Source organism: Cryptomeria japonica, chromosome 3 (genome assembly GCF_030272615.1).
Source record: "Cryptomeria japonica chromosome 3, Sugi_1.0, whole genome shotgun sequence".
Lineage (NCBI taxonomy): Eukaryota > Viridiplantae > Streptophyta > Pinopsida > Cupressales > Cupressaceae > Cryptomeria > Cryptomeria japonica.
In genome coordinates, this window is record NC_081407.1 from 398,202,969 (window position 1) to 398,228,010 (window position 25,042).

The 25,042-nt window shown below is 37.5% G+C and overlaps 1 protein-coding gene across 1 annotated transcript in view; it reads left to right on the forward strand.

Annotated features, from left to right (window-relative positions):
* Positions 1-8,106: 8,106 nt before the first annotated feature.
* LOC131047878 (pentatricopeptide repeat-containing protein At1g26460, mitochondrial) overlaps positions 8,107-25,042 on the forward strand; it is a 135,338-nt gene continuing 118,402 nt past the window's right edge. The window contains exon 1 of the mRNA XM_057981686.2: positions 8,107-8,926. Within this exon, the coding sequence (XP_057837669.1) occupies positions 8,352-8,926 (575 nt within the window). The 5' untranslated portion in view covers positions 8,107-8,351. The remainder of the gene's footprint in view (positions 8,927-25,042) is intronic.

Here is a 25,042-nt window from a genome sequence, read left to right on the forward strand (position 1 = left end):
GACCCTTCCTTTAGATTTATTTTAAGGTGTATTTCCAAAGCCTGAAGTCGGCTCAATTCGCACTAGGTCTGTAAAACGAACACACTTCAAACACTTTTTATCCCTAAGGTCAAATGGCCAGTTGTGATAAATTTAGCCCACATCTTGATATTTCTTCGACTTTGGTACTACATACCTTATGAATCCCGCCATGGCAGGTAAGGATGTGATATACTAAGTCTTGCACGAGCATAACAAATAGATGATCCCTATGATGGGGGAGTCACCACTTTTATCAAGCCACAAGTGACTTTTCAAAAAGCTATGTTTCTACTCAAGGAAATATGTATGGTGAGTATCTTGGGAGCAAAACCATCTATGCTCTTGCACTAAATTATACCTCAAATATCCTCAATCAATAGAACAGGTGGGCTACTACTTAAAGGTGTTTAGTCATGTTCGATGGCTTTGGACATAAGTTCATTCTGCAGTGACTCACTTAAGAGCCTTGTAACTGGTGGTGGGGCCCATTTGTCCTTTCGGCCAGTTACACTGTAGGAACAGCTATACCCAAGGCTACAGCTTTCGCTCTCACCTGATTTCTATAGCGGCTCGAAGGATTTACCGCTCGAGGTCGTTCCCAAGAGTATCGATCCCTTGGCAGGCCTCTCTTAAAAAGATAAAATGTGAGTGTTACTAACACTTTTCTCTTGCACCTAGGACCACGAAAGCCAAGGGAGAGGATAGTGTGTGTTAGAAGTAGGACCACTCGACCAACTCTTTGCACAAATGTGCCAAGCACGAAAAACACCTGTTCTTTTTAATCTATCATTGCAATGTGATCTAACTATTTGGAGATGTTGCTCCAACAGCCATGGTGTTCTTTTTAACTTCAAAGACAATTGTTTGAGTAAACTAGAATTTGAAAATCCTGGTCAACTTAATGAAAAACACGTTTGCATGAAGTAAAATTGCTTTAAAAATGAGACAAGTTGATTGTGAATTTTATTTGCACCAAAAATGGAAGTGTGGATTGTGAGTTTTATCTTGATGCAAGAAATAAAATTTGCCTTGTTGATTTTAAGCACCAAAACGAAGTTTGTTTCCTAACTTGCAAAAAAAAATAAAGTTGTTTTTGTATAAGTTTGTGGTTCTTTTTACCTTTGAACAATGAAATTCTTTTTAATAGCCCCAAACAAATGTGTGATTCTTTTTCAAAAGCCCAAATTTGAAATGTGAAGTTAATTTTAAACCAAAATAAAAAGTGAATTCATTTTTAAAACCAACTTCAAAAACAAGTTAGTAAAAAATATAAATCTACTCTTTAATCTAATTTAAATCTGCACAAAAGAGAAAAATAGTTAGTAAAATCCGCCTATTTGGTGGGCTTCTACAAGCCTAAATTTTTTATTTTTTTTTGGTTTTTATTTTTTTTTGGTTACAAAGTGATTTGTACAACGTTTTGTTACAATAGCGCTAGTCTGCGTTTGAACAGAGGCACTATTTAACACAAACGTATTAAAAGAAAGGGAAAGACAGAGAAGAGAAAAGCACTGAAACAGGGGGAATAGCGCCAAAATAATGCCAAACGCACCAAAACAGTGTCAAAATCGCAACCTGTGTGACATTTTCAACATTCAAACATGTTATTGGTTAAAAAAAAAAAAAATGATCTTTTTGGTGTTTGGATTCACGTCGGGTTCACCAAATGATGTCATGAAAATGGGGACAAGGCAACAACAAAGTTCAATGTTAATAAGTTAGTTTCAACCATAAAAACAAAACAAAGAACTAAAAACCATTCCAAACATATCAAGAGAGATTTTAAAAAGCATGAAAGAAGTTTAACAAAATAAAAGAAAGGAGAAGAGCCTCCCTAAGATGCTTCCATGATGCCTTTTGATGCTTCTCCCTTGTTTCTCTCCTCTCCAAGTCCCAAATGAGTGTAGCTCTCAGCTTTTAGCACTAGCCATGGATGCCATATGGAGATTCAAGATGGTTGAATATGATAAGCAAATACTATGCAAGAGTAGATAGTGATGCTATGAAAAAGCTCTATGCTAATGTCAGTATAACAACAATACTCTAAAATGCTTCTCCTTTTGCTTGAGGAGAAGGGTTCTATTTATAGAAGAAATAGGGAAATGAAGGGTTAAGATTGAGCAATCTTAAAAAGGGTTAGGATTGAAAGTTGGGGATCCATGTGCACAATTGGCACCAATAAAATGGTGACAAGTTTTAACATAGGATTGGGTTGAGAGAAGAGGTTGGAGGCATTAAAGGCCTGAGAAGACCTCATGGTTATCTAGAAGGTAAGGGTCAAGTCTAAATTAAGATTACCCATTGGATTAGGAGTTAATGCAAGGATAAACCTTTGTGCAAATGATTAAGAGATAATCATGGTCAAAGCATTAAAGGCTTGATGAGACCCTTGGGTTGGGTAGAGGTTGAGTCAAAACAAATGTTTTAACCATGTGGGAGGGTTTGAGGTAACCATTAATGGTTATTGGAGACTTTGGGGATTAAGTGGTTGAAGGTTGAAAGCCTTCAATGGTTATCAAAGACTTTGAGCCATTTAGTGGTTGAAGGTTGGAAGCTTTCAAAGGTTATCCAAGACTTTTAGGCTTTGAGAAGTGACTCAATTTTGCTTAGGAATGTGACAATAATTAGGGGATGGATTAAGTTAATTAGGAAGGGGTTAGAAGAATCTAGAAGGGGATTAGATTTTGCAAGTGGATTTGGTGGGTGAGGGAAAATAGGATTTTATTAAAATAAAAATTCATTTATTTCAATAAATGTGTGCAAGTTGTATTTGGATAAATATTCAAATAAATATTAATTTATTTAAATGAGAAAAAGGAAGATAAAACATTAAAATGCTTGAAGACTTTGAGGGGAACCATTAAAGGCTTGAAGACTTTAAGGAAAACCATTAAAGTCTTAAGAAGACTATAGAAGGAAGCCATCAAGTTTGAAGACTTTAAAGCCATAAAGTTTGAATACTTTAAGGGAAACCATTAAAGGTTTCAAGTGGGTGAGGATAAATAGGATTTTAAATAAATAATTTATTTAAAATAGTTGTGCAACTTGCTTTTGTAGGAAAATACAAGTGGGTGGAGGATAAAGGTGATTTTAAATAAATTATTTATTTAAAATAATTGTGCAACTTGCTTTTGTAGGAAAATACAAGTGGGTGGAGGATAAAGATGATTTAAATAAATGATTTATTTATTTAAATGTGAGAGGTGGGATTTTGGGGGATTTAAATAAATATTAATTTATTTAAATGTGAGAGGTGGGAATTTGGGGGATTTAAATAAATATTAATTTATTTAAATGTGAGAGAAGATTTAATTAAACAAATATGATTTATTTATTTAATTAATGGTATGAATTTGGTTAAGTGAATTAAATCAAATAAATTGAATAATTTATTTAATTAATAGGAGAAGAGGGTTAAGATGAATTAATTAAATATTAATTTAATTAATTATTAATTGATGGTTAAATAATCAAATAAATACTAAGTATTCATTTAATTAAGTGGACAGATTTATGTGACTACAGGAATGTTACCAAGAAGCTTGCTTTGTATCCTCCATCTCAACCTCACCACGAGGTTGACCAAGCGATTTGGCCCAACCTAGGAGATGTAGTTCAGATTATTGATTAGTAACTCTCATGATGATACATAGGAGTCCTATTCTTAATCTGGAAGATGAGGACAAGCTGTTGGCTCATGTAATTAAAAATGACTATCATAGGGATCCCGATTATCTCACATGCTTAGCTTGGTCATCCTGTCCACTACATACTTTACTTCCTACAGCTACTACTCAATGTTATCTTTCTACCGATGTACTATTACATAAGCTTTTGCCACATACATTAGAAGAAAGATTACATGCATAAATGTTGCATCCATGAATCTTTTGGATACTTAGGCAAAGATCACACCAAGGAAGTATCTTTATATCAATAGCAAGATTAATCGAGAAGGTAGCAACTAACTGCCCTATTCTACAAACATAAGACAACCTTTGCATGGGATTATTAGGACATGAGATATCTTGATCCAAATGTTTATACACATAGAATTTATATCAAAGAGGCTAGCCGACCAATCAAACAACCTTAGAGGAGAATGAATCCAACAATAAAAGAGATTGTAAAAGCATAACTGCAGAATTTTCTGAATATGGGATTAATATACCCTATCTCAGATAGCCAATGGGTTTCCCCATTGGTAGTTGTTCTAAAAAGGGAGGAAAATAGAGGGTTTATGTGAATTATAAATAGCTCAACTCAACAACAATAAAAGATCACTTTCCTCTTCCATTCATTGATTAGGTATTAGATTCACTAGTTGGTATGCAATATTGTTCCTTCTTGGATGAATTCAGTGGTTACAATCAAATAAAAATAGCTCCTGAAGACCAAGACAAAACTACATTCACTTGTCCATGGGAGACATATGCTTATTCAGTTCTTCCTTTTTGCCTTTGTAATGCACTTGCCATATTTCAAAGAGTGATACTCAACATTTTTTCTGACCTCACACATGACTGTGTGGAGGTATATATATGGATGATTTCACTACTTCTGGTGACACCTATGAAGAAGAATTATCAAATCTAAATAAATTCCTCCAAGGTGTGAAGAACACAATCTTTCATTGAGTAATGAAAAGTGTTACATGATGATGCAAGAAGTGGCCCTCGGTCACTACATCTCTAAGCATGGTATAGAAGTAAATCCAATGAAGATTGAAGTCATCAAGAACCTTCTTGTTCCATCCAAATAGTGAGATGTGAGGATTTTCTTAGGCCATGTTGGTTATTATAGACGATTCATCAAAGATTTCAGTAAAATTGTTGCACCATTATACACCTTACCAACCAAGGATGTAGAGTTTGACTGGACTCCTTGTTAAGATGCATTTTGAATGCTTAATGATTTTTTGACTAAAGCTCCAGTTCTTAGAGGACTAAATTGTGCACTTCCTTTCCACATTCTTATAGATGCATCTAACCATATAGTCGGGGTAGTACTTGGACACAAAGAAAGTATCATTAAATATGCAATTTACTCTATCAGTAAAATTTTACAAGGAGTGGAGTTCAACTACTTTGTCACTAAGAAATAAATGTTAGTAGTTATCTATGCTATCAATAAGTTTAGACATTGTATCACTGGATACTTGGTATTTATATATACTGATCATGCAACAACCAAGTATCTAATGAATAAATTTGCGGTTGGTGGTAGATTGGTTAGTTGGTTATTGCTTCTACAAGAATTTGATATAATAACAGTGGATAAGCCAGGTAAAGAAAATGTAGTTGCAAATTTTCTTTCATGGTTAACTCATTGGTAAAGAGGAACCTGTTATAGATGACTCTTTTCCTAATGAACATCTCTTTGCCATTCACACTCATACACCCCAGTATGCAAACACTTCTAGAATTATTTAGTGATTGGAAGAACTCTCACATATTTCTCTCCAAAGGAGAAAAATAATTTAGTAGAAAAGTGTGTTCCATGCTCACGGATATCGAGATACCTATTATATACAAGACTTCATAATGTCATGTAGAGGTGCATCACAGAAGATGAGATCTATGACATTTTACATGCCTGCCATGATAAACCTTATGGTGGACACTTTGTACCAAAGCGAACAACCATGAAGATCTTGAACATTGGTTACTATTGGCTTTCCTTGCATAAAGATGTCATGGAATATACTAGGTAGTGTGATATGTTTTAGAGGGTGGGGAGACCAACTAAGTCAGATGAGATGCCATTGCAACCTCAACCATGACTTTCACCCTTTGACAAGTGGGGGATAGATTTTATTGGGCCTATGTATCCTCCATCAAATAATAAGCAGTACATTTTGCTATGTACTGATTATCTAATGAAATGGGCTGAAGTGAAAGCTATGAAACATGCTCGAGACAATAAGTTAGTCGAATTACTCTACGAGGAATTTTTCACAAGGTATGGTGTTCCTCGAGAAATTGTATCGGGCCAAGGACCACAATTTACATCCACTCTCATCCAAGCACTTATGAATGAATACATTGTCAGACATAGGAAATCTATCCCATATCATCCACATGCCAATGGCTAGGTAGAAGTCAACAATAAAGAGATAGAAGGAATCCTTACCAAGATAGTAGCTTTGCACAAAAAGGATTGGACATCTAGATTATTAGATGTATTATGGGCCTATATAAGTACTTGAAAAACAACAACGAGGTTTACACATTTTGAGCTAGCATATGGACACAAGGCTATGATGCCCATTGAGTTTGAACATAAAACATTGAGAGCATCTCTTGAACTAGGAATAAACATCATTGAAGTACAAAGGCAAAGGGTACTACAGTTGAATTAACTGAATGAACTTTGGAAAGAAGCACTCCATCACATTGAAGTTGTTCAGACTCAGAGAATGAAATGGCATGACAAGAACATAAAGAAAAATAATTTTGTTGCCGACGACTAGGCACTCTTGTATGATTCAAGATTCAGAGATATTTAGGATTTGTTTCAGAATCATTGGCTTGGACCCTACAAAATTGCAGATGTCTTCTCCAATGGCTCAGTGCATCTACAAACCATTGATCTAGTAATATTTTCTCTACTTATTAATGGTCATCGCATGCGTTTATACAAGAAACTAATGGTCCATGAAGATTTCATACAACAGGTTTGCCAAAAATGAATTTCTAGATCTTCTTATAGCTTCACTGCCTCTGTGAGTCGTTGCAGGTTCATCTCATATATATATATATATATATATATATATATATATATATATATATATATCTTTCCCTCTTCCTCTATATCTCTATCTCTTCTCTCCATCTTCCTATCTCTATCTTTATCTCCCCCTCTAGCTCGCCTTATCTCTCTATCTATTTGTCTCCCTCTTTCTCTCTCACTCTATCTTCATCTCCATCATCCTCTCTTTACATCTCTTTGCCTCTCTATCTCTATCTCACCATATCTATTGTTCCATATCTTCCTATATCTCTATCTTATCATCTATCCACATCTCTCTACCCCTATACCTCTTTCACTGTCTACCTCTATCTATATATCACTTCATCTCTTTGTCTCTGCCTCTCTCTGTTTGTCTATCTGTCTGTTTGTCTGTCTATCTATCTATCTGTCTCTCTGTTTGTCTGTTTGTCTATCTATCTGTCTGTTTGTCTATCTGCCTGTTTATCTATCTGTCTACCCCTCTATATATTTATATTTTCTATCTCTATTTGTCCCTCTCTCATATGTCTCCATCTCCATCTTGGCCACTCCATCTCTCCCTCTCCTTCCATCTCCCTCTCCCTCTCCCCCATTGCAAACATAACATGAGTCTATTGGTAATGGAACTTAATTATCTTCTCGATTCAAATGCTTTTTTTAGCCATGTTTGGATCCCTTTAAGTGGATGCATAGTTGATTTGAATCCATGACACAAACACAATCATTTTCTTAATGACATAACAATTGACCTAATGCGCTGCACAAATATATGTAAAAATTATACCAAATTTTTTCTCAATTGACCTTCCACACCTCTTCAGCGTACCCATTGCATACCAAGGTGTAATTGTCTGTTTTAGACAATTGTAGTGTGTTGTGGTTGCTACTTAAGGAAAGCGGTGACGAATGACACACTTGAGAGTCATGAGGGAAACTAGAATAAAATTAAAATAATGAGATGAGTGTTTATAAGAATACATTTTTGTTTAGGTTAGTTCCAAGAATCACAAAAATAAGAAAAAATAGAATTGCGAGCGATAATGAAAAGATAAAAAGACAATCTAAATATGAACCTACAAATAATCTATGCTCTTTTGTCAAGAGAGAAATTTGAGCAATATCAAAAACTGCCATTTATTTTTTTATAAGATTTCAATTGCAAACACAACTTCATTTTCTTAAAGAAATGCTAATTGACCCTATATGTTGTACAACCATACACAAAAACAAACCACTAATTAACCTTCTACAACTTACCATACACATTATAGTCACCTTAATTTTTCATCTTCATCCCCTAGGCTTCTGATTTCCTTCATAGTAGAAATAATATTATCCCAAGAGGAAGGTTTATTATACACGGGTGAGGAAATCAGCGTGACATTTAACCTTTTTACCGTGGCGCCCATATTGATTTTAAGTTCACGTCAATCCACAGAAACGCTAAACCCTAGTACCTGTGTCCGTTCAATCTTATTCAGCGAGAAAGTGTGTGATGATGGGCTTTGCCATGGCCACTTAACTATTTTTGGTTCAGCAACAGGACGACTTGCATGGCAATTGTACACTTCTTTGCACGTTTTTAGTAGCGAATGTGAATGCGAAGAATGAGAAGGATAACAAGGCAAGCAGTATTGATAGGAGCAAGGCAATGCCGTTCAATTGGCACAGGATTCTCGAGGGCACAGCAGCAGCAGGTTGAAGATGTGGAAGGCGTTTCGTCAATTCCATCTCCATCTCTTTCTTCTCCGGAGCAGTCGCTGATTCCTATAGGAATGCAACAGCGCTCGATTCGCAGCGAAGTGCCATATGACCCGCGCTCGGCTAGCAAAATACAGGTATTTTCTAAGTCACTCAGTCTGCCCAACCTACTCAATGTTTTCGCGGACTGGACGACGTCGCAGAGGTGGAATGAGATTAAGGATCTGTTCGAGGAGTGGCTGAGAACGCTGAACGAGGTAGGGAAGCCTAACAAGCCTGATATTAATGCGTACAATCACTACCTGCGGGCGAATTTGATGACGGGCGCCTCCGCTGCCGAGTTGCTGGATTTGGTTGCACAGATGGAAGTGGACTACGATGGCCTCGTCCCTAACACTGCCTCCTTCAACTTGGTGCTTAAGGCCATGTACCAGTCCCGTGAGCCCCTGGCCGCTGTCAAGTTGATTGATCGGTAAGTATTTCTTGCAAGCACTCTTCTAATTCACCTCTGCTATGCCAAGTCCCACTTCTTCTGTTCGTAGAGAGTGGGAAGCTTCTGCTAAAGAACTGTGTGCATTTAATCTACGACAGCATTTTTGTTTGCGTTTACACACTCTTATATAAGCTTCTAGTGAGAAACATTTACATCAACATTTCTGCTCACACTTTCTGACAGGCATTTAATTTACATCAACTTTTTAAATCCCACTAAATCACACTCTGTGATAAGCATTTAATTTACATTAACTTTTTAATCCCACTAAAGGATATGTGGTGTTAGACACAATGCACAACTGAGAGGGGGGTGAATCAGTGGTTCTTAACTTTTTCCCTTTAACTAACTTACGTGTGTCTACCGGTTATGGGATTTAACGCAATGCAGACTTACCGGTTAGTGGGGAGACTTAATCACAAATGCAATCACACACAAAGGGACATCTCATAACACCCGGATGTACGAGGAAAACCCAAGATGGGGAAAACCTCGGTGAGCAATGCTGCTGGAGTCTACTATTCCAATCTAGCCTCACAATGAAACTCTGTTACAATGTTTAGGGCACCAACCCAAGGAGCTACAACCCCTGACTTGTTTATGGGCTACAACCCCTGATTTAGGGCACCAACCCCTGCTTGATTTATGGGCTACAACCCAAAGGAGTACCAACCCTTGCTAGTTTATGGGCACCAACCCAAAGGAGCTACAACCCCTGCACTGAGCTACAACTCAGTGACTAGTTACAAGTGAATCTTGTAACCTCTCAAAACAATCCTCCCTGCCGGTAAGGTACCTCCCCCGCCTTACCAGTTCTCTGCTTACTTTGATTGAATCTTCAACAACTTAGCCGCTATCTTGTTGGATCTCCTCTATCACTCTCTACTCTCTTCTTCTCACTGCTGCTGCTTACCGGTACCTCCTTCCCTCAACACACTGTCTCTTCTCTTGTGGTTTACCTCTATCTTGTCCACAACTATCTATCACTGCCAATTCTCTACCACCTTCTCACTGGTAGCCTTGACCTTACCCGTTAAACCCTCTTACCGGTTCTCCTTCTAATACTCAGACACTTAAGATCTTCGCCAAACAGACTCAGACTGATTTCATTACTCACAGAGGTATACCAACACTCTGTCCAGCATAGTCTTCTCATGCAGCATCATCCAAGCAGCTCTCCTCATTGATTTTGGCTTGCGTATATATAAACAGGTTTTCCCACCAAAAACCAATTCAAACCTCAGTCGGTTAGGGTTTCTTCCACCAAACAAATCTTCATCAGATCCGATCCAATCTGCCTTGGATCGATCACTTGCATTGGAGGAATGCATTTGTACACGTTTTCCATCATCCAATGCTTATTTGCTAAAAATAGCAAATCTAACCCAGTTCTTCAGCCTCGAAATCAGTCAACACATTTATGATCCAGCAGTTTCCTTCTCGAGGTCAATTTGCAGTCGGATATCATGCATCGATCGTGGCGCCAATAGATCTCTGATCTTCCTCTGTCGTTCATCTTTCATCGAGCCGCACACTCTGCAACTCCTCCATGATTGTCGCGATCAACATTTAATGTCGACCAAACACAACTACCTCTTTGACACCAGACATCACCGACCTCTGCATATTCGCCACCTCAGTTCCACGTGGCATCACATTCTTATGCATCCAATCTCACCGACATAGAGTCGGTTCATGCTTGCACATCCGACAAACCCTTACTGGAACTAATCCTTACCGGTTTGCTTATACCGGCACAACCCTTGTCGTAAACCTTCATACCAACACCAGCTTAATCTTGCTGGTGTAACACATCAACCGGGCATCAACCATGCTGGCCCTCAACAACCATCAAGAGTAACTTAACATGTGTAACTTCATCTGATGAAGGTCTTTCACTTCTTTGCATTCAACTCACTCAGCTGCATACCGGTATCCTTGTTTACCGGTGACTACCTAGATGACTCAATTTCATCATCCTCCATTAGATCTGCACCGGTGGCAACACAACACAACTTCTTTATTCCGGTAACTCTATTTTGTGTGCAGTTGCAGCCATAGCATCATTTGTCCAGTTCATCTCTCAGCCGGTTTGCCATAGTGGCAAAACCCTTCACTTCAAATCTTCCTTCACCATCCTGGTAACACATCTTGTCTTCACATGCTTATCAGGTGTTTATCTCTGATCACACTCTCTGGAGGCTAAACTGAACTCAGATTCTGGAAGCATTCTCATCTCCCGCTTGGTCATTTGGTCTGTTCATTCACTCACTTGCCTTCTGCTTCCGGTATTGCACTAATCATAACATAGCTGTCATCATGTAGATGCATCTTCAGCTTGACATATGTCCCGGTGTCTTTTCATATGTCAACTTGCTCACATAAGCATCTTACTCTGTCATCATATTCACATTACCTGTGATAGCTTCTTCATCCGGTGGGAGTCTTGCTAGTTAACCTCACACTAGCAATCTGGTGCCCTGCTCATACTTCACCTCCGATGTTGATGTGATCCAAATAACATTCCACCACTTCAGCACAATCAATGCCCATTATGTAGTCTCTTCATTCCAGTTGTATGTACCACCATATCAACAACCCTTTTTTTGAGTGGAGTGGTCACTTTTCTGCACCTTCAGCATACCGGTACACACCGGTTCTTCCTTCTACATGAAGATGGTTACCTGGTTGTCACCAATGACAACACATCATCTCTTCTCCCATACCGGTCCATCTTCTATTCCGGTTGACATCAGACTCTAATGCCAACAATCTCTTGTTCACTAGTTGACATCAATGTCAGTGATACTAGTAACATCCTATGCCGATTGACATCAATGACAACACAATGCCAACATATGGTTCTGATAAAATATTATGTACATAGTTTGTGATTAGTGATTACCTTCTAACAAAAACTGTACATTTTTCACACCAACGGTTCACATCACACTCTTTGATAAACTTTGGTAAGAACTTTGTTTTTATAATTTACATCAACATTTCTGATTACATTCTGTGATAAGCTTTGGTAAAAACTCTGTATATTAATTTACATTGATATTTCTAAACACACTCTGTGATATGATTGTGATAAACAATTGTGTACATTTAATTTATATCAACATTTGTGATCACACTATGTGATAAGCTTATGGTAAAAAATGTCCCTTTGAAATATTTATGTATATTAAATGTACACATTTTTACTAGAAGCTTCATAATTTGTGATCGTAAATGTTGATGTAAATTAAACGTACACATTTTTAACCAGTATTTTATTCTATCTCATGGACTGTGAAAATCTCATGTTAACTGACGCTTCTGTAATTACTGCACCTGTGGCAACATAAAACTCGTTGACTTTCAGTATTGTATCTCCACAAATATTAAAAGGACATGCCAAGACCTAAGCTTGAGGAAGATCAACTTCCGGTGATGGACTAAACTTATGATCAACTAGTGGCAACAATGGGCCAATGCATAAGAGTGGGTATTCTCTTCTTCTTCTTTATGCTTTTCCAGGCAAAGTGGTATTCAGGAGGTCATTAGACAAAACAATAAAAAGATATATAAATACACAAAATTAGGTCATCAACAACTATACTTAAAGCATGACAAACCCTTAAAACTTGTCACTAAGTTTTTAGCATGCTAGCAGCTGTAACTTGACCTAATGACATTTGGTCAAGCAGATAAACATAGGTTTGCACATGCAATAAAATGATAAGATCAAAGTTTAGTAGTTTACACTCCTTCACACGAATCCCCATAAACTTAGCTTACACATGTGCAACTTGTAGGTATGGTACACGACTCTTTGAATATTAATCAATTTTATGCTTGTTGTCTCAATTTTTGAACTTTCAAAAAATTAACAACCCCTACAAATTTTTACTCAAAATTCGTGGATTTCTTCTTTAAGGCAAGACACGTTTTACGAGGTTTAAAACTTGTATTTGTTAATGTCAAATCATCAGTGGGTGTGTTTGTCATCGTTGTCCAAGTTTTGGTTGGTTTTTGCTTTCATTTTCCTAGCTTTTTGTGCAATTTCGAGTTTTGAGTTCCTCATTGCAACTAGGAACTTTTTGATGTCACTGCAAGTTAACTTTACTTGCAGTAGGGTCTTAGAAACCCGATTACAAGTTACTTGCAGTAGGGTCTTAGAAATCCGATTACAAGTTAACTTTACTTGCAACAGGGTCTTAGAAACCTGATTGCAAGTCTTTCTATTGCCATTATATTATTACTTGCAATCGGGTCTTTGAAACCTGATTGCAAGCTGATATTACAATAATGTTAAATACTTTTGCACTTGTAATGGGGTCCTAGAGACCCAATTGCAAGGGGTTTCAATGCATGTAAGGACAGTAAACAAAAGCTAATGCTGTCATATGTTGATGACAATAGTGATGTAAATTGAAAAGAGTACAATGTCATAAGCACAAAGAGAACTTCTGAAGAAAAATCAATATTACCCCAAGCAAGAAGATGAGATTAGAGTTCATTGGCAAAGGACACAAGAACTATCAATGATACAAGTTGATGTTCTTAGACAAATCTCCTCACCAATCTTGAATACTTCAAGTGCCAACATCTTGTAGCAGCATGGAGACCTCCTAGACAGAGGATGATGTAAATAAAGTCATGTCTTGGACACTTGGATTAGTTTTAAATTTCAATTATGCATTTGTAATTTTCCTTTGACAAATTACATGTAATGTCAAAAATTGTAATTGCAATTAGTCACATTACTTGCATTCTTGTAACTTGTAATTACATGTAAACAAATTACAAGTCGAAAGACAATAGGACTGTAATTTGGAATAAGTCATAGTTAGTTGTGGAATAAGTCTTAGTTAGTTGGACTTTTTGCTCGAAGACCAGAACCGTGGCTCCTAGGGATTGGCACCACCTCACAGCCAAGGGACGATTTTGCAGAAGTACGACCCCTTGGAGTTAGTGCCAAACGTGGGTACAATGGGATGCTTGGACTCGTTTCTCCAATCTGCAGATATTTTTTTTGATCAGCATAAACCACTTCGAATTTTTTCTCAAATAAGCACAATCAGAACTTCTGAATGAAGCTCTCCTCTTTGCCACAATCCGGTAGGTATTTCACTACTTCAAAGCAGCTGAACACTGAAGATTTGCATGTTGTCCAATGGCTGAAAGTCTGAAACCCTTGGCTTCTTCCTCTCCAGACAAATTCATCAATTTTCAATTGCATAATAATTATAATAGCTTCAATTCTCTCAAGGCATTATACATTCTCCACAAAAAGTTCGATTTTCCTCCATAAATGTATTAATTAATATTAAATGACATTTAATATAAAAAGTGCACCAAGTCATTTAATATTTGTCTTGATAATTGAGCCTCATTAATTAATTCAAAATGGCCCCATCTCATGATGCCACGACCCTCACTTAAGTTGTGATATAGAGTTATATTATAACTTTATAATATAAGCTTCTAAACCATTAATGTTTATTTAGGCCAAATAAACATTAATATCTCCATAATTACTGAATATCTTTGAGCGCCGTCTGAATTGGGGCCTAAGCTTATGATGCTGCATACGAACACACACCTTACTAAAAATAGTAAGGTCCCCCTCAAAGCATCTGTGCCTTATTATAAATAGTAAGTAATGCATACGGAGTCCAAATGAAGCCCAACCAAAGCCAAACCTACAAAACTCTAACCACTGGAGAAGCTGCATCCCTCAAAGGACCCTCTCTCCAACTTTATTAGCCTACGAGGGTCAAGATAATAGGCTAATCTCACTATGAGTCTGATACTCACAAAAATGGGGACATTACATTGAGACCTTGCTATCATGTTAGATAATCATTGGAAATGCAATTCATAAGATCAACCATTACTGGGGTTTAAGAGTATATATCCACAATCATTTTAATTATATAACATATCTAATTTGTTATTAGGGTTCAGCCATAATGGAGCTTTGGATATGGAGACATGATAGGGTGCCCAAGCCATCTCATATGAGGTGGTGCACCTATAACTGTTCCCCTTCATCTATGATTGGGCTCTTTCAACCATGGTAGAGGTTTTGAGGCGAAATTACAATAGGGTTTCTGGAACATCCTTCCCTTCTAAGCCCAAGGGCGGGGCACTCCATGCACCCCCTTGGCCTCATGGGACCATTGGTCATCCAACATGAGGTGGTATGCTTAGAAGAGGACCTCATAGCTGTTTCCCCTCCTTGTATTCCCGCTTAACCTTCTCATGATTGGTTGCAGCAATTTAGATATTCTTATTTATTGCCTATATCCGATATGTGAGGACTAATGCATGCTATTGTATCCATATCACATATATACACTAGATACAAGGGATGTCTAGCCATGTCACCTAGACTTCACAATATCCTACACCTGGCATAATCATAATCTTTAATCATACTTCCTAGAAGGATGATTACATATTACATATGTTATTATGTATCTATTATTGGTTTATTACTATGTGAAGAGTGTTCTATTTCATACTAGTATGCTGCATGCATATTGAACATTTATATTTATCATACCACAATGAATTAGAGCATCACTGCCTGTTGATTAGATCTGATCTGATTGCTATTCTTAAGTCTGCTGATCTCCATCGATGCCCTTCCTCCAAATGGGGTTCTTCTCTTCATATCTTCCTTTCTGTGTAGGGAGGCACACTCTTCCACTATTAATACCCTTTTGAAGGGTTACACCCCCTCATGCTGCTTAATAAACAATTATTAATTATTTACCATTGCTGCCCCTTGTTTACAAGTTAGTCGGACAGAATTGTAATTGCTGCCCTGTTCATTCTTAATCGTTGCTTTACTGAGATATACTAATCGCTGCCCCTTTTTTGCTAACCAAGCCAGATCACTGCCTTATTATATTATTCTCCGCTATTTCTAATTCTTTTCTTTTTTTCTCAACTTGAATGATTTTAATCATATTTATATGTGCTCCGCCCCCTCTTAATTCGTTCATATGTGAAGTCGGCCAAGGACATGTTCTCTATATTGCAATGAAGGGGGTCAGCCCTGGATATTTAAATTATTAAGTGGTAAAGATAGTCGGCTAGGTTTTTAGAAAATTGTGATGTCTTATAAATTAGACAATTTTCTAATCAGATTTCAAGAAGGTATTAGGGCGGGGGCATGACAATTAAATGCATGTGTAATGTCCCCTATTGAGATTGCCCTAAATCTTGCCCTTATTATTATCAAAACTGCTCGCTTCCTCTCTTTATGAATTCTGAAATTGGTTATGAAGTTTGATCCTCCCTTGAATGGATTGATTGATCTTCTTCTTGGTTTGATACCTTCTTCAAATGATGTCTCCTTCATTTTATACCCTTCATGGAGACCGAGGGTCACATCTTTTGGTTATGAAAAGATACATCTGTTTGGCAAAACTGTTGCCCTTTTACTTCTTATTTAATCTTCACCTATCTCTCACTTCTCAAATCTGTCTTTACTGCTTTTCAAATCTGCATATATCCCATTTAAGGTCTGCATATCTTCCTCTTCGAGATCTGCATATCTTATTTTCTTCTTTCCTTCTCAAATCTAATATAAAATCCCTCCATATATTTATGCTCTGAATCTGCTCTAGATCTCCTCCAATTCCACTTCCTCCCTCATTCCATTTGATCCCTCTTCCCTTTTATATCTCCCAATATGAGGGATAGGTCACACCTCTTTATCATGTATGCCCTTTGGAAAAAGACACAACCTTTCATAATTCCCCCCTTTGAAATAGTACAACCCTTCATGGTTTATGTCCTTTGAAAGAGACACAACCTTTCACCATTAGCACCCTTTGAAAGTGTGCAACCCCTTATTTCCTCCTCATTTCTTCTTCCATTTATCCTTCTTTTATTCCTATCCTCCATTCTCTCTTCCTTCCTCTCCCCTCTTTCAAATGAATCCTTCTCCCTTTTATATCTTATATTTGAGGGAGTCACAACTCTTCATGTCATGCCTCTTGACCTTTCGTTAAAAATTTAAAATTAATTAACTTGTAATTATATTATATTATATTATTATTATTTTATATTTTAATTTTATTATAATAATTATGTATTATTAAATTTTATTTCAGGAAAGGGACATTACAGCATGCCTATATGTGAACCGGATCCAGAGTTTGACCTTTGTTGAGATAATCAGGTGCAGGAGCAGGTTTGCATTTTGCATGTTGCAAAGTTGCAGGCCAAGTCTACAAAATGATTGTAGTACGGAATTGTGGGCTTGGGAGGCATGCATGCAGTTTGCATTTTGCAGAGGCTGTCTCAAGTTTGACAAATACAAAGTGTGGCAGGGTTGTAGGATTGGGAAGCAAGTGTGCAAGTTGCAAGGGAGGGTGCCTAGTTTGTAGGATAGAGTATTGTGGGATTGTTGGATGCAGAAGCAAGCGAGCAGTTTACACACATTGCAAAGGATACAAGTTGCAAATGGGCTTTGTGACTTGCCAAATGAGCAATGTGAAGTTGCGGGCCATGGAGGCAATTGGACCTTTTGTAAGGGCAATGCAAAGCGGCTAAATAAGTCTCCCTCAATAAAATTTGTGGGGGTGTGGGATTTGAAGGCAAGAGAACACTTTGCAGCATGCAAATTTGCGAAGAGAGTGACCAATGCTGTTGGTGATAAAGCAATGCAGGGTTGTGGGGTTGGGAAATGCATGAATAATTAGCATGTCTGTCAACTTTGTGCAAGAGGGCCCACAAATCCATGGAGTATGTATTTTTGTAGGGTTGTTGGAATGGGAAGCAAGGATGTTGTTTGCACAAGATGCAAAGTGTGCAAAGTTGCAAATGAGCTTTGCAATTATCATTGTATAGAGTTTGTGAGGTTGTGGGATGCGGACTCATGGGGATAGTTTGGAACAGATTCAAAATATGCATATGTATAATGTGAGTTTGCTGCACGCTTTTTATGGATTTTTCAGGGTTGTGGGCTTTAGAAGCAACTGAGCAATTTGCATGGGATGTGCAAAGGTGCATGCAAACCCTGCCAAACTGCTAATATGGAATGTTGTGGAGTTGAGAAGCTGTGATGTAGTGCTAGCAAGCAATAATGCAGGTGGGGAAAGGATGTCTGCCAATATGGTTTTAGCAGGGGTATAGGGTGCGGAGGCTCATTGCATTTTGGAACAAATGCAAGGATTCAAATGCTCTCCCAACCTCATCCTAACTGTATCGTGTGGGCCGGGGTATTCAGTCAGCATTGCAATACATGCAAAGTTGCAACTCAAATATGCAACCTAACCAAAGAGGCATGCACATGAAAATTGTAACTTAGACCACCCCCAACATGAAATTCTGACACCAAAACATAGTGCAAGAGCTTATCAGAGGTAGGAGACATATCATAATGCACAAATTTTCAATGGGTCTCAATGAATAAGTTTTTAAGATTGGTTATTATTGATGTGCTAAACAAGGAACAAGAATATTAACTACAGATGTAGAATATTCTCCTTGAAATGTCAAGTAGCTATTTTTCTGTAGGAAGGTTGATAAATAGATAGAGAGGTTTTAGTATCATCTAGACCAAAACAGTTATGAGACCACGAGAATAATAAAGACTGCTGAAGAAGTGAAACTGCTGGAATGCAAGGTAAGGGTTGTAAAGACCGATTTTCAGTGTCTGTCTCTGTTTTTTCCTAGAGTTTGATCATTTTACTGTTAATTTTAATTTTTTACTAAAAGTTCCCCGTTTTATCAATTCTTGCTTGTTCAATTGGGTAAGGCATAGAATCTACCTGTAGGCTGTCCAAGAAGCTATAATATGAATGCCTTTATAATGGGAACATTTTATGGTATTATGTCTTTTTGTCTCCACTTATCTTTTTTAATTTGAGCTGTTGCTTGCAATGGAGTACCAAATTTTTTTGCAGAGCTCACTTCCCTCGTAAGGCATTTTGAGCTTTTGTTTTTGGTGACAATATTCATTGGTGTGTACTAAACTAACAGAGAAAACAAGGTTTAAAATATAAAAGATCAAAACTACATAAGCAGAAAAGTGATGGCACCTGTTAACCCAAGATTGATTGGGCCCCTACAAATCCAGCTGTAAACACAACCTGATAAGTGTTTGAGATGTTGTTTGCGATTGAGGGGAAGTGCCTGCCTCCTTAAGGAATTTTGAGGTTGTTTTTCGTCAATGGCAATATTGATTGCAGTGTTACTAACCTACTATCAGAAAGCAAGCTGCAAAATATAAATATCAGAGCTACATAAACAAAAAAGTGCAGGTACCTAACCTCTCACCCAAGATTGACTGTATCTGCAAATTGTGCTGTAAACACAAATCTGAGAAGTATTTGAGATGTTGCTTATGATTAAGGGCAGAAGTTTGCACTGCCCACTTCACACTGATGACATGGCAGCGTCACTAAATTGCAAACAGAAAACAAGTGACAAAATATAAAAGATTGAAACTACATATATAGAAATGTGAAGGCACCTGCTCTGTTGAGATTGATTGCACCTGCAAGTTCAGCTTTAAAAGCAAACCCAAGAAGGGTATGAGATGTTGCTTGTGATTGAGGGCAAGAAGTTTGCAGTGCCCACTTCCTATTTAAAGTATTTTGAGGTTTGTTTTGGTCAAATGGAAATGTTCATTACAGCACTGTTAAGTTACCAACATAGAACAAGCTGCAAAACATAAAAGATCAAATCTACATAAACATAAAAGAGGAATCACCCCTCAAGCTTGAGATCTGTTCCACCTGCAGACCCTGCTGTAAACAAAGGAGTTTTCACACAATGGCAGATCTCTATATTGCGTAGGAAACTGAGAAAGACGGTAAATACATCATTAAGGGTTTTCCCTCCTGCTACACTCAATCGAGGGAAGAAACCCCAATTAACCCATGAAATACCAAGTAACCAAAGAATAATGTAACTAAACAATAATCCTAATATTAAGGACCTATGGACAAAATATCATATAAGCGTAAAACTAATTATATGTTTTTTACATGTGGTAAGTTTGGATGCTTTCTAAGGAAACCCTCATTCTCCAACTTGACTACATTGTTAGCTGCGTCCATTTGTATTTCAATATCTGGACGGCCCTATTTCACAACTTTCATTGCACTTCCCTGATGATGCTTCAGGCTTTAGAACCATCTTCTTTCCTTGTCTAACACAGGTAATTTTCCTGAGGAGTGATTTTCAGCTCAATTTTCTTTGTTAAGCTCAACACAATGTTATGAAATCTACCCGTTTTGGGATGTCTAGAGCATATGCAACTTCTATAACCTTTGCACTGACCTTGAATGTTTTGTAATACCTTGGGTTAGATTTCCACTTCCCCGACCTTTGCTCTAACCTCATACCTCAGCTTTAGTTTCTACTTCACTATAACTTCAATATCTGTTCGTTGCATAGTTGGATGTTGAAGTTGGAGAAAGGCCGTTTCCTTGATTACAATTGCTGTATCTGTCCAGTGCTGATTGGCTTGTTGTTTTATCATGTTTGCACCTGTGGTCAATTTGTTTTTCAGTAGTTTAAGAATTGTTGTGCATCTCTTTTAGTGTTTCCTTTCTAACATGACCTTACACTTCTGTATTACCCAGTCCAGGAGTGATGGAGGCTTGTAACTATACAACGCTTTAAATGAGGTCATCTTTATGGCAGAATAATATATGGTATTGTTGGGTACTTGATCAGATGTAATTATTCCATTGCTTGCTCAGCTTATCCTAGGTACCGTTCCAAATATTCATTTGCCACTGTTGTCTGTAGATTAGTTCGAGGATGGTAGGCAGTATTCATGTGGAACATGACATGCTTGTTAAAGCATTTCCTGCCAAATTGCTTTTGGAAGATACGGTTCCTATCACAATTGATTTATTATAGAATACTGTGTAGCTTAAAGGAATGAAAATACAGCTCAGCAATCTTAGGACCATTGAAACCTACCTTTTTATAGGAATGAAATGAGCACATTTAGTTGATTGATCTACCTTTGGATTTCATAAGGCCTAAGATGAAGTCCATGGAAAAAGTTTACCTTTTCTAAGTCGGTGTGTCATTAAGTTGTAGAAGACCTAGGGATGGAATGCTTTAATTTTAAACTTTGTGACACTGACAAAATTTCACACAACCGCCAATTGTAAAATGGCAGCTTTAAAATTTTACCAAAAGAGATCAAATGTGGTGTATGTGTAGGCTTTCTTGAAACCTCTGCAGCCTGAAGACAGGGACTCATGTCGCTGTTCTTATACCTTTCAAATTTGACGTAAATGTGGTTTATGAAGAAAACGTGATCTTTGAAGAAGATGATACCCTGTTAACTTTGCAAGCCAGCAGGATTGCAATTATTAGATACAATGTATGATCGATATCTTATATGCCAATGAATGCCATTGTCTGTAAGTCTCAGAGTTTTTGGAGATCAATGGTGGTGTTTGTATAGGTTTTCTATAATCCTACACAGCTTGTAGATGGGGATTCACACTCTTGTTAAAATGCCTTTCCATCTAAAGGAGAGTCATTTGAAGAAAATATGGTCTCCGGAAAAGATGATTTCATTATGGACCTGTTTACCTTGCATGGCAGCAGGATTGCAATTATTAAGTAAAATTTACAAGAAATATCTTAAATGCCAATGAATGTTGCTCTCTGTGAATCACAGACTTTCTGATTTGTAAATTACAGCAAGTATGCAGATACATTAACACCTCCTAATTTGCCGTGGAGGCAGCAAGATCACTTTGGAGAAATTTAGGAGAATAGTAGAGGAAGAAGCGAGAAACAAATTACTGACTTAGGCATGTCTAAATACTACAGCTGTAACAAATTCCAGCCATCCGTAGTTTATTTATTCATTCAGCAATTGAGTTTGTATTTAACATTGGCACCCATGAGCTTAAATTCAAAATAGAACTCACATCATGGTCATTGGCTCTCACAATTTTTGAGTCATCATTACACCTGATACAGTCAACTGGATGCCTGCCAAATGCAATTGAAGACCTGTTCATCAATAAAACAGTAAATTCAATTGGTCGACACATTCAATCACGACTTGCACAGTTGATCCAATCAGTAAAATTCAATTAGTAATTATATGTGTTAGCTTGAAGTTATTGCTGGTTGTAACTTCAGGTGAAGTCATCCTTGTTTAAGTTATCAATTTAGATTTGTTGTTGTGAACAGGTATGTTACCTAACTGGCTTACGTCCTAGGTCCTATTCAGACTAGCCAAGTTTACATAGGGTACACAGAGGATACTTATCACTTTATGTCTTGTATCATAAGATTAAATTACTTGTCATAATCTTATATGATTCTATGTCTCATCTTGGCCTATGTAACCAAGGGTTTCTCATACATTAGGATTATACTGTTAGGGTTTCAAGCATATCCAAAGCAAATATGAACTAACAATTATATGCAGATTTAAATACAAAAGATAAAGAAATAAAACAGGACACAGATAACACAGAGATTTAACGTGGTTCATCCAGAATGGGTTACGTCCACCATACACAGCCGTCCAATCTTTCTTATTATCTAGCAAAAATAGTACATCAACCTTACAATGCCTTAAGCATCCCAGCCGCTTATAACATGCGTTTTTTTTGGGCAACAAACAAAGTCGGCCTTTTTTAGGGTTTTATTACAATGTCGGTTTTCATCAACAAAACTGATCAGTCGCCACATTTCAACAATCTCCCACTTGGAGACTGATCAGGCTCCACACCGAACAATCTCCCACTTGGAGACTGATACTACACGACACCACTGTACATGCAACATCCGCTAGATAAAACAGTAGGACTTGACTGGTATAAATTCCACAATTATCAATCAAGAAGACCAACAGAAACTGATGAAGAAATCAGCTTCTCCTGTGGAACTGCCTTTGTGAACATATCGGCAGGATTCTCGCTTGTGTGAATCTTCTCAAGCCGTAACTGACCCTCCTCCAAAATAGTCCGGATGAAGTGGTACCTGAGTTGAATGTGCTTTGTCCTCGAATGAAAAGCAGAGTTCTTCGCAAGATGAATGGCACTCTGGCTATCAGTATACAATGGGCTATCCTCTTGTGTTTGACCCAATTCCTTCAGAAAACATTGCAACCAAATCATCTCTTTGCTGGCTTCTGTAGCAGCAACATACTCAGCTTCAGTGGTTGAAAGTGCAACAACCTTTTGCAGCCTAGAAATCCAACTGACTGCAGTTCCCCCTATAGTAAAAACATACCCTGTAGTACTCCTCCGTGAATCAATATCACCCGCTAGATTAGAGTCAACAAATCCACTTAGAGCAACATTAGATCCTTTGAAACATAATGCCTTCGTAGTAGTTCCTTTCAAATACCGAAGAATCCATTTCACAGCATTCCAATGTTCCATACCCGGATTACTCATAAACCTGCTCACAACTCCCACTGCATGTGCAATATCTGGCCTTGTGCATACCATTGCATACATCAGACTGCCAACAGCTGATGAATACGGGATGTTAGACATTTTATTAACCTCTTCCTGTGCCTTTGGGCACATCTCCTTAGTCAATTTGAAATGACTAGCCAAAGGTGTACTAACTGCTTTTGCATCCTGCATGTTAAATCTTTTCAACACCTTCTTTATATACTCACTTTGGGACAAATTCAAGGTTCTATTTTTCGTGTCCCGTGTAATCCTCATACCGAGAATTTGCTTAGTTGCACCCAAATCTGAAAGTCCTGCCAATTTACAGAAAACCTCGCTCTGATACCAATTGTTAGGGTTTCAAGCAGATCCGAAGCAAATATGAACTAACAATTATATGCAGATTTAAATACAAAAGATAAAGAAATAAAACAGGACACAGATAACACAGAGATTTAACGTGGTTCACCCAGAATGGGTTACGTCCACCATACACAGCCGTCCAATCTTTCTTATTATCTAGCAAAAATAGTACATCAACCTTCCAATGCCTTAAGCATCCCAGCCGCTTATAACATGCGTTTTTTTTGGGCAACAAACAAAGTCGGCCTTTTTTAGGGTTTTATTACAATGTCGGTTTTCATCAACAAAAAACGGCAAAAATTTTTTTTCTCGGGGGCTGCCGCCCCCGAACCCTTGCCCGGGGCCCGGCCCGGCCCCAGACCCCGGCGAGGATACGTGCTGAGTGTACAGTACTTTGCTGATCAGTCGCCACATTTCAACATATACATGATTGTTCTATTTTTATCCTTTAATAGGAATACAGTTTATTCTTGTCATATTGATCTTCTCATTTCATTGTGCTTTCCATTAGGCCTCTAGATCCTGGGTGGTTATCTCCATAGCCAAATCTTACAAGTTTGATTATTTGTAGCTGCTTTTATAACTGAATGAATAAGGAAGAGAGGCATAATGTGAGTGAGTGGCACAATAATTAGCTCATCAATGTTTTTAATTTGAAGGATGGAATCACATCATTCAAATGGCACCACAATTTTATCGTATGGCAGTTTACAAGTACATTTATTGCTATAAAAGTAAGCCTGAAGTCTAGGCCATCTTAATATTGCATGTTGACTGAAATACATCATTAATTTATTAATAGACACTGGTGCCTAACAAAGAAGTAGAAAAATAAAATAAGATGAGGAAAATCTGTTTGGAAGAAATCAACCAACATACCCTCTTAGTGTGAAACAGATTCTCCTTCAAACCATGTCATTCTCTAAATAACTTAACTGTTTCTTTTGGCTGTGTCTTGATGAACAAGTGAGCTATCTGCAACTCTGTAGGGACATATTCAAGGACCATGACAGTGTTTAATGAACAAGTCAGTTATCTGCAACTCTGAAGGGACATATTTGAGGAACATCACCTGTTGCTTTACCTTGTCTTGTATGGTATCATATGGGATATCGATATGGTTAAATCAATCGTGGAAAATAGTATTGTAAGAGAGTTTAAGACAACTGTGACTGTTGTAGTAGAGTATTGTAGGTGGTAGAATCTCACCAGTGAAATCAGACACTAATTTATGTAAACAAACAGCTTTACAATTAGCAGAACCCTCTACAGTGTCTCTGTGTTAGAAGAACCAATGCAATTGCTACCTGTTAGATTAAAAAAT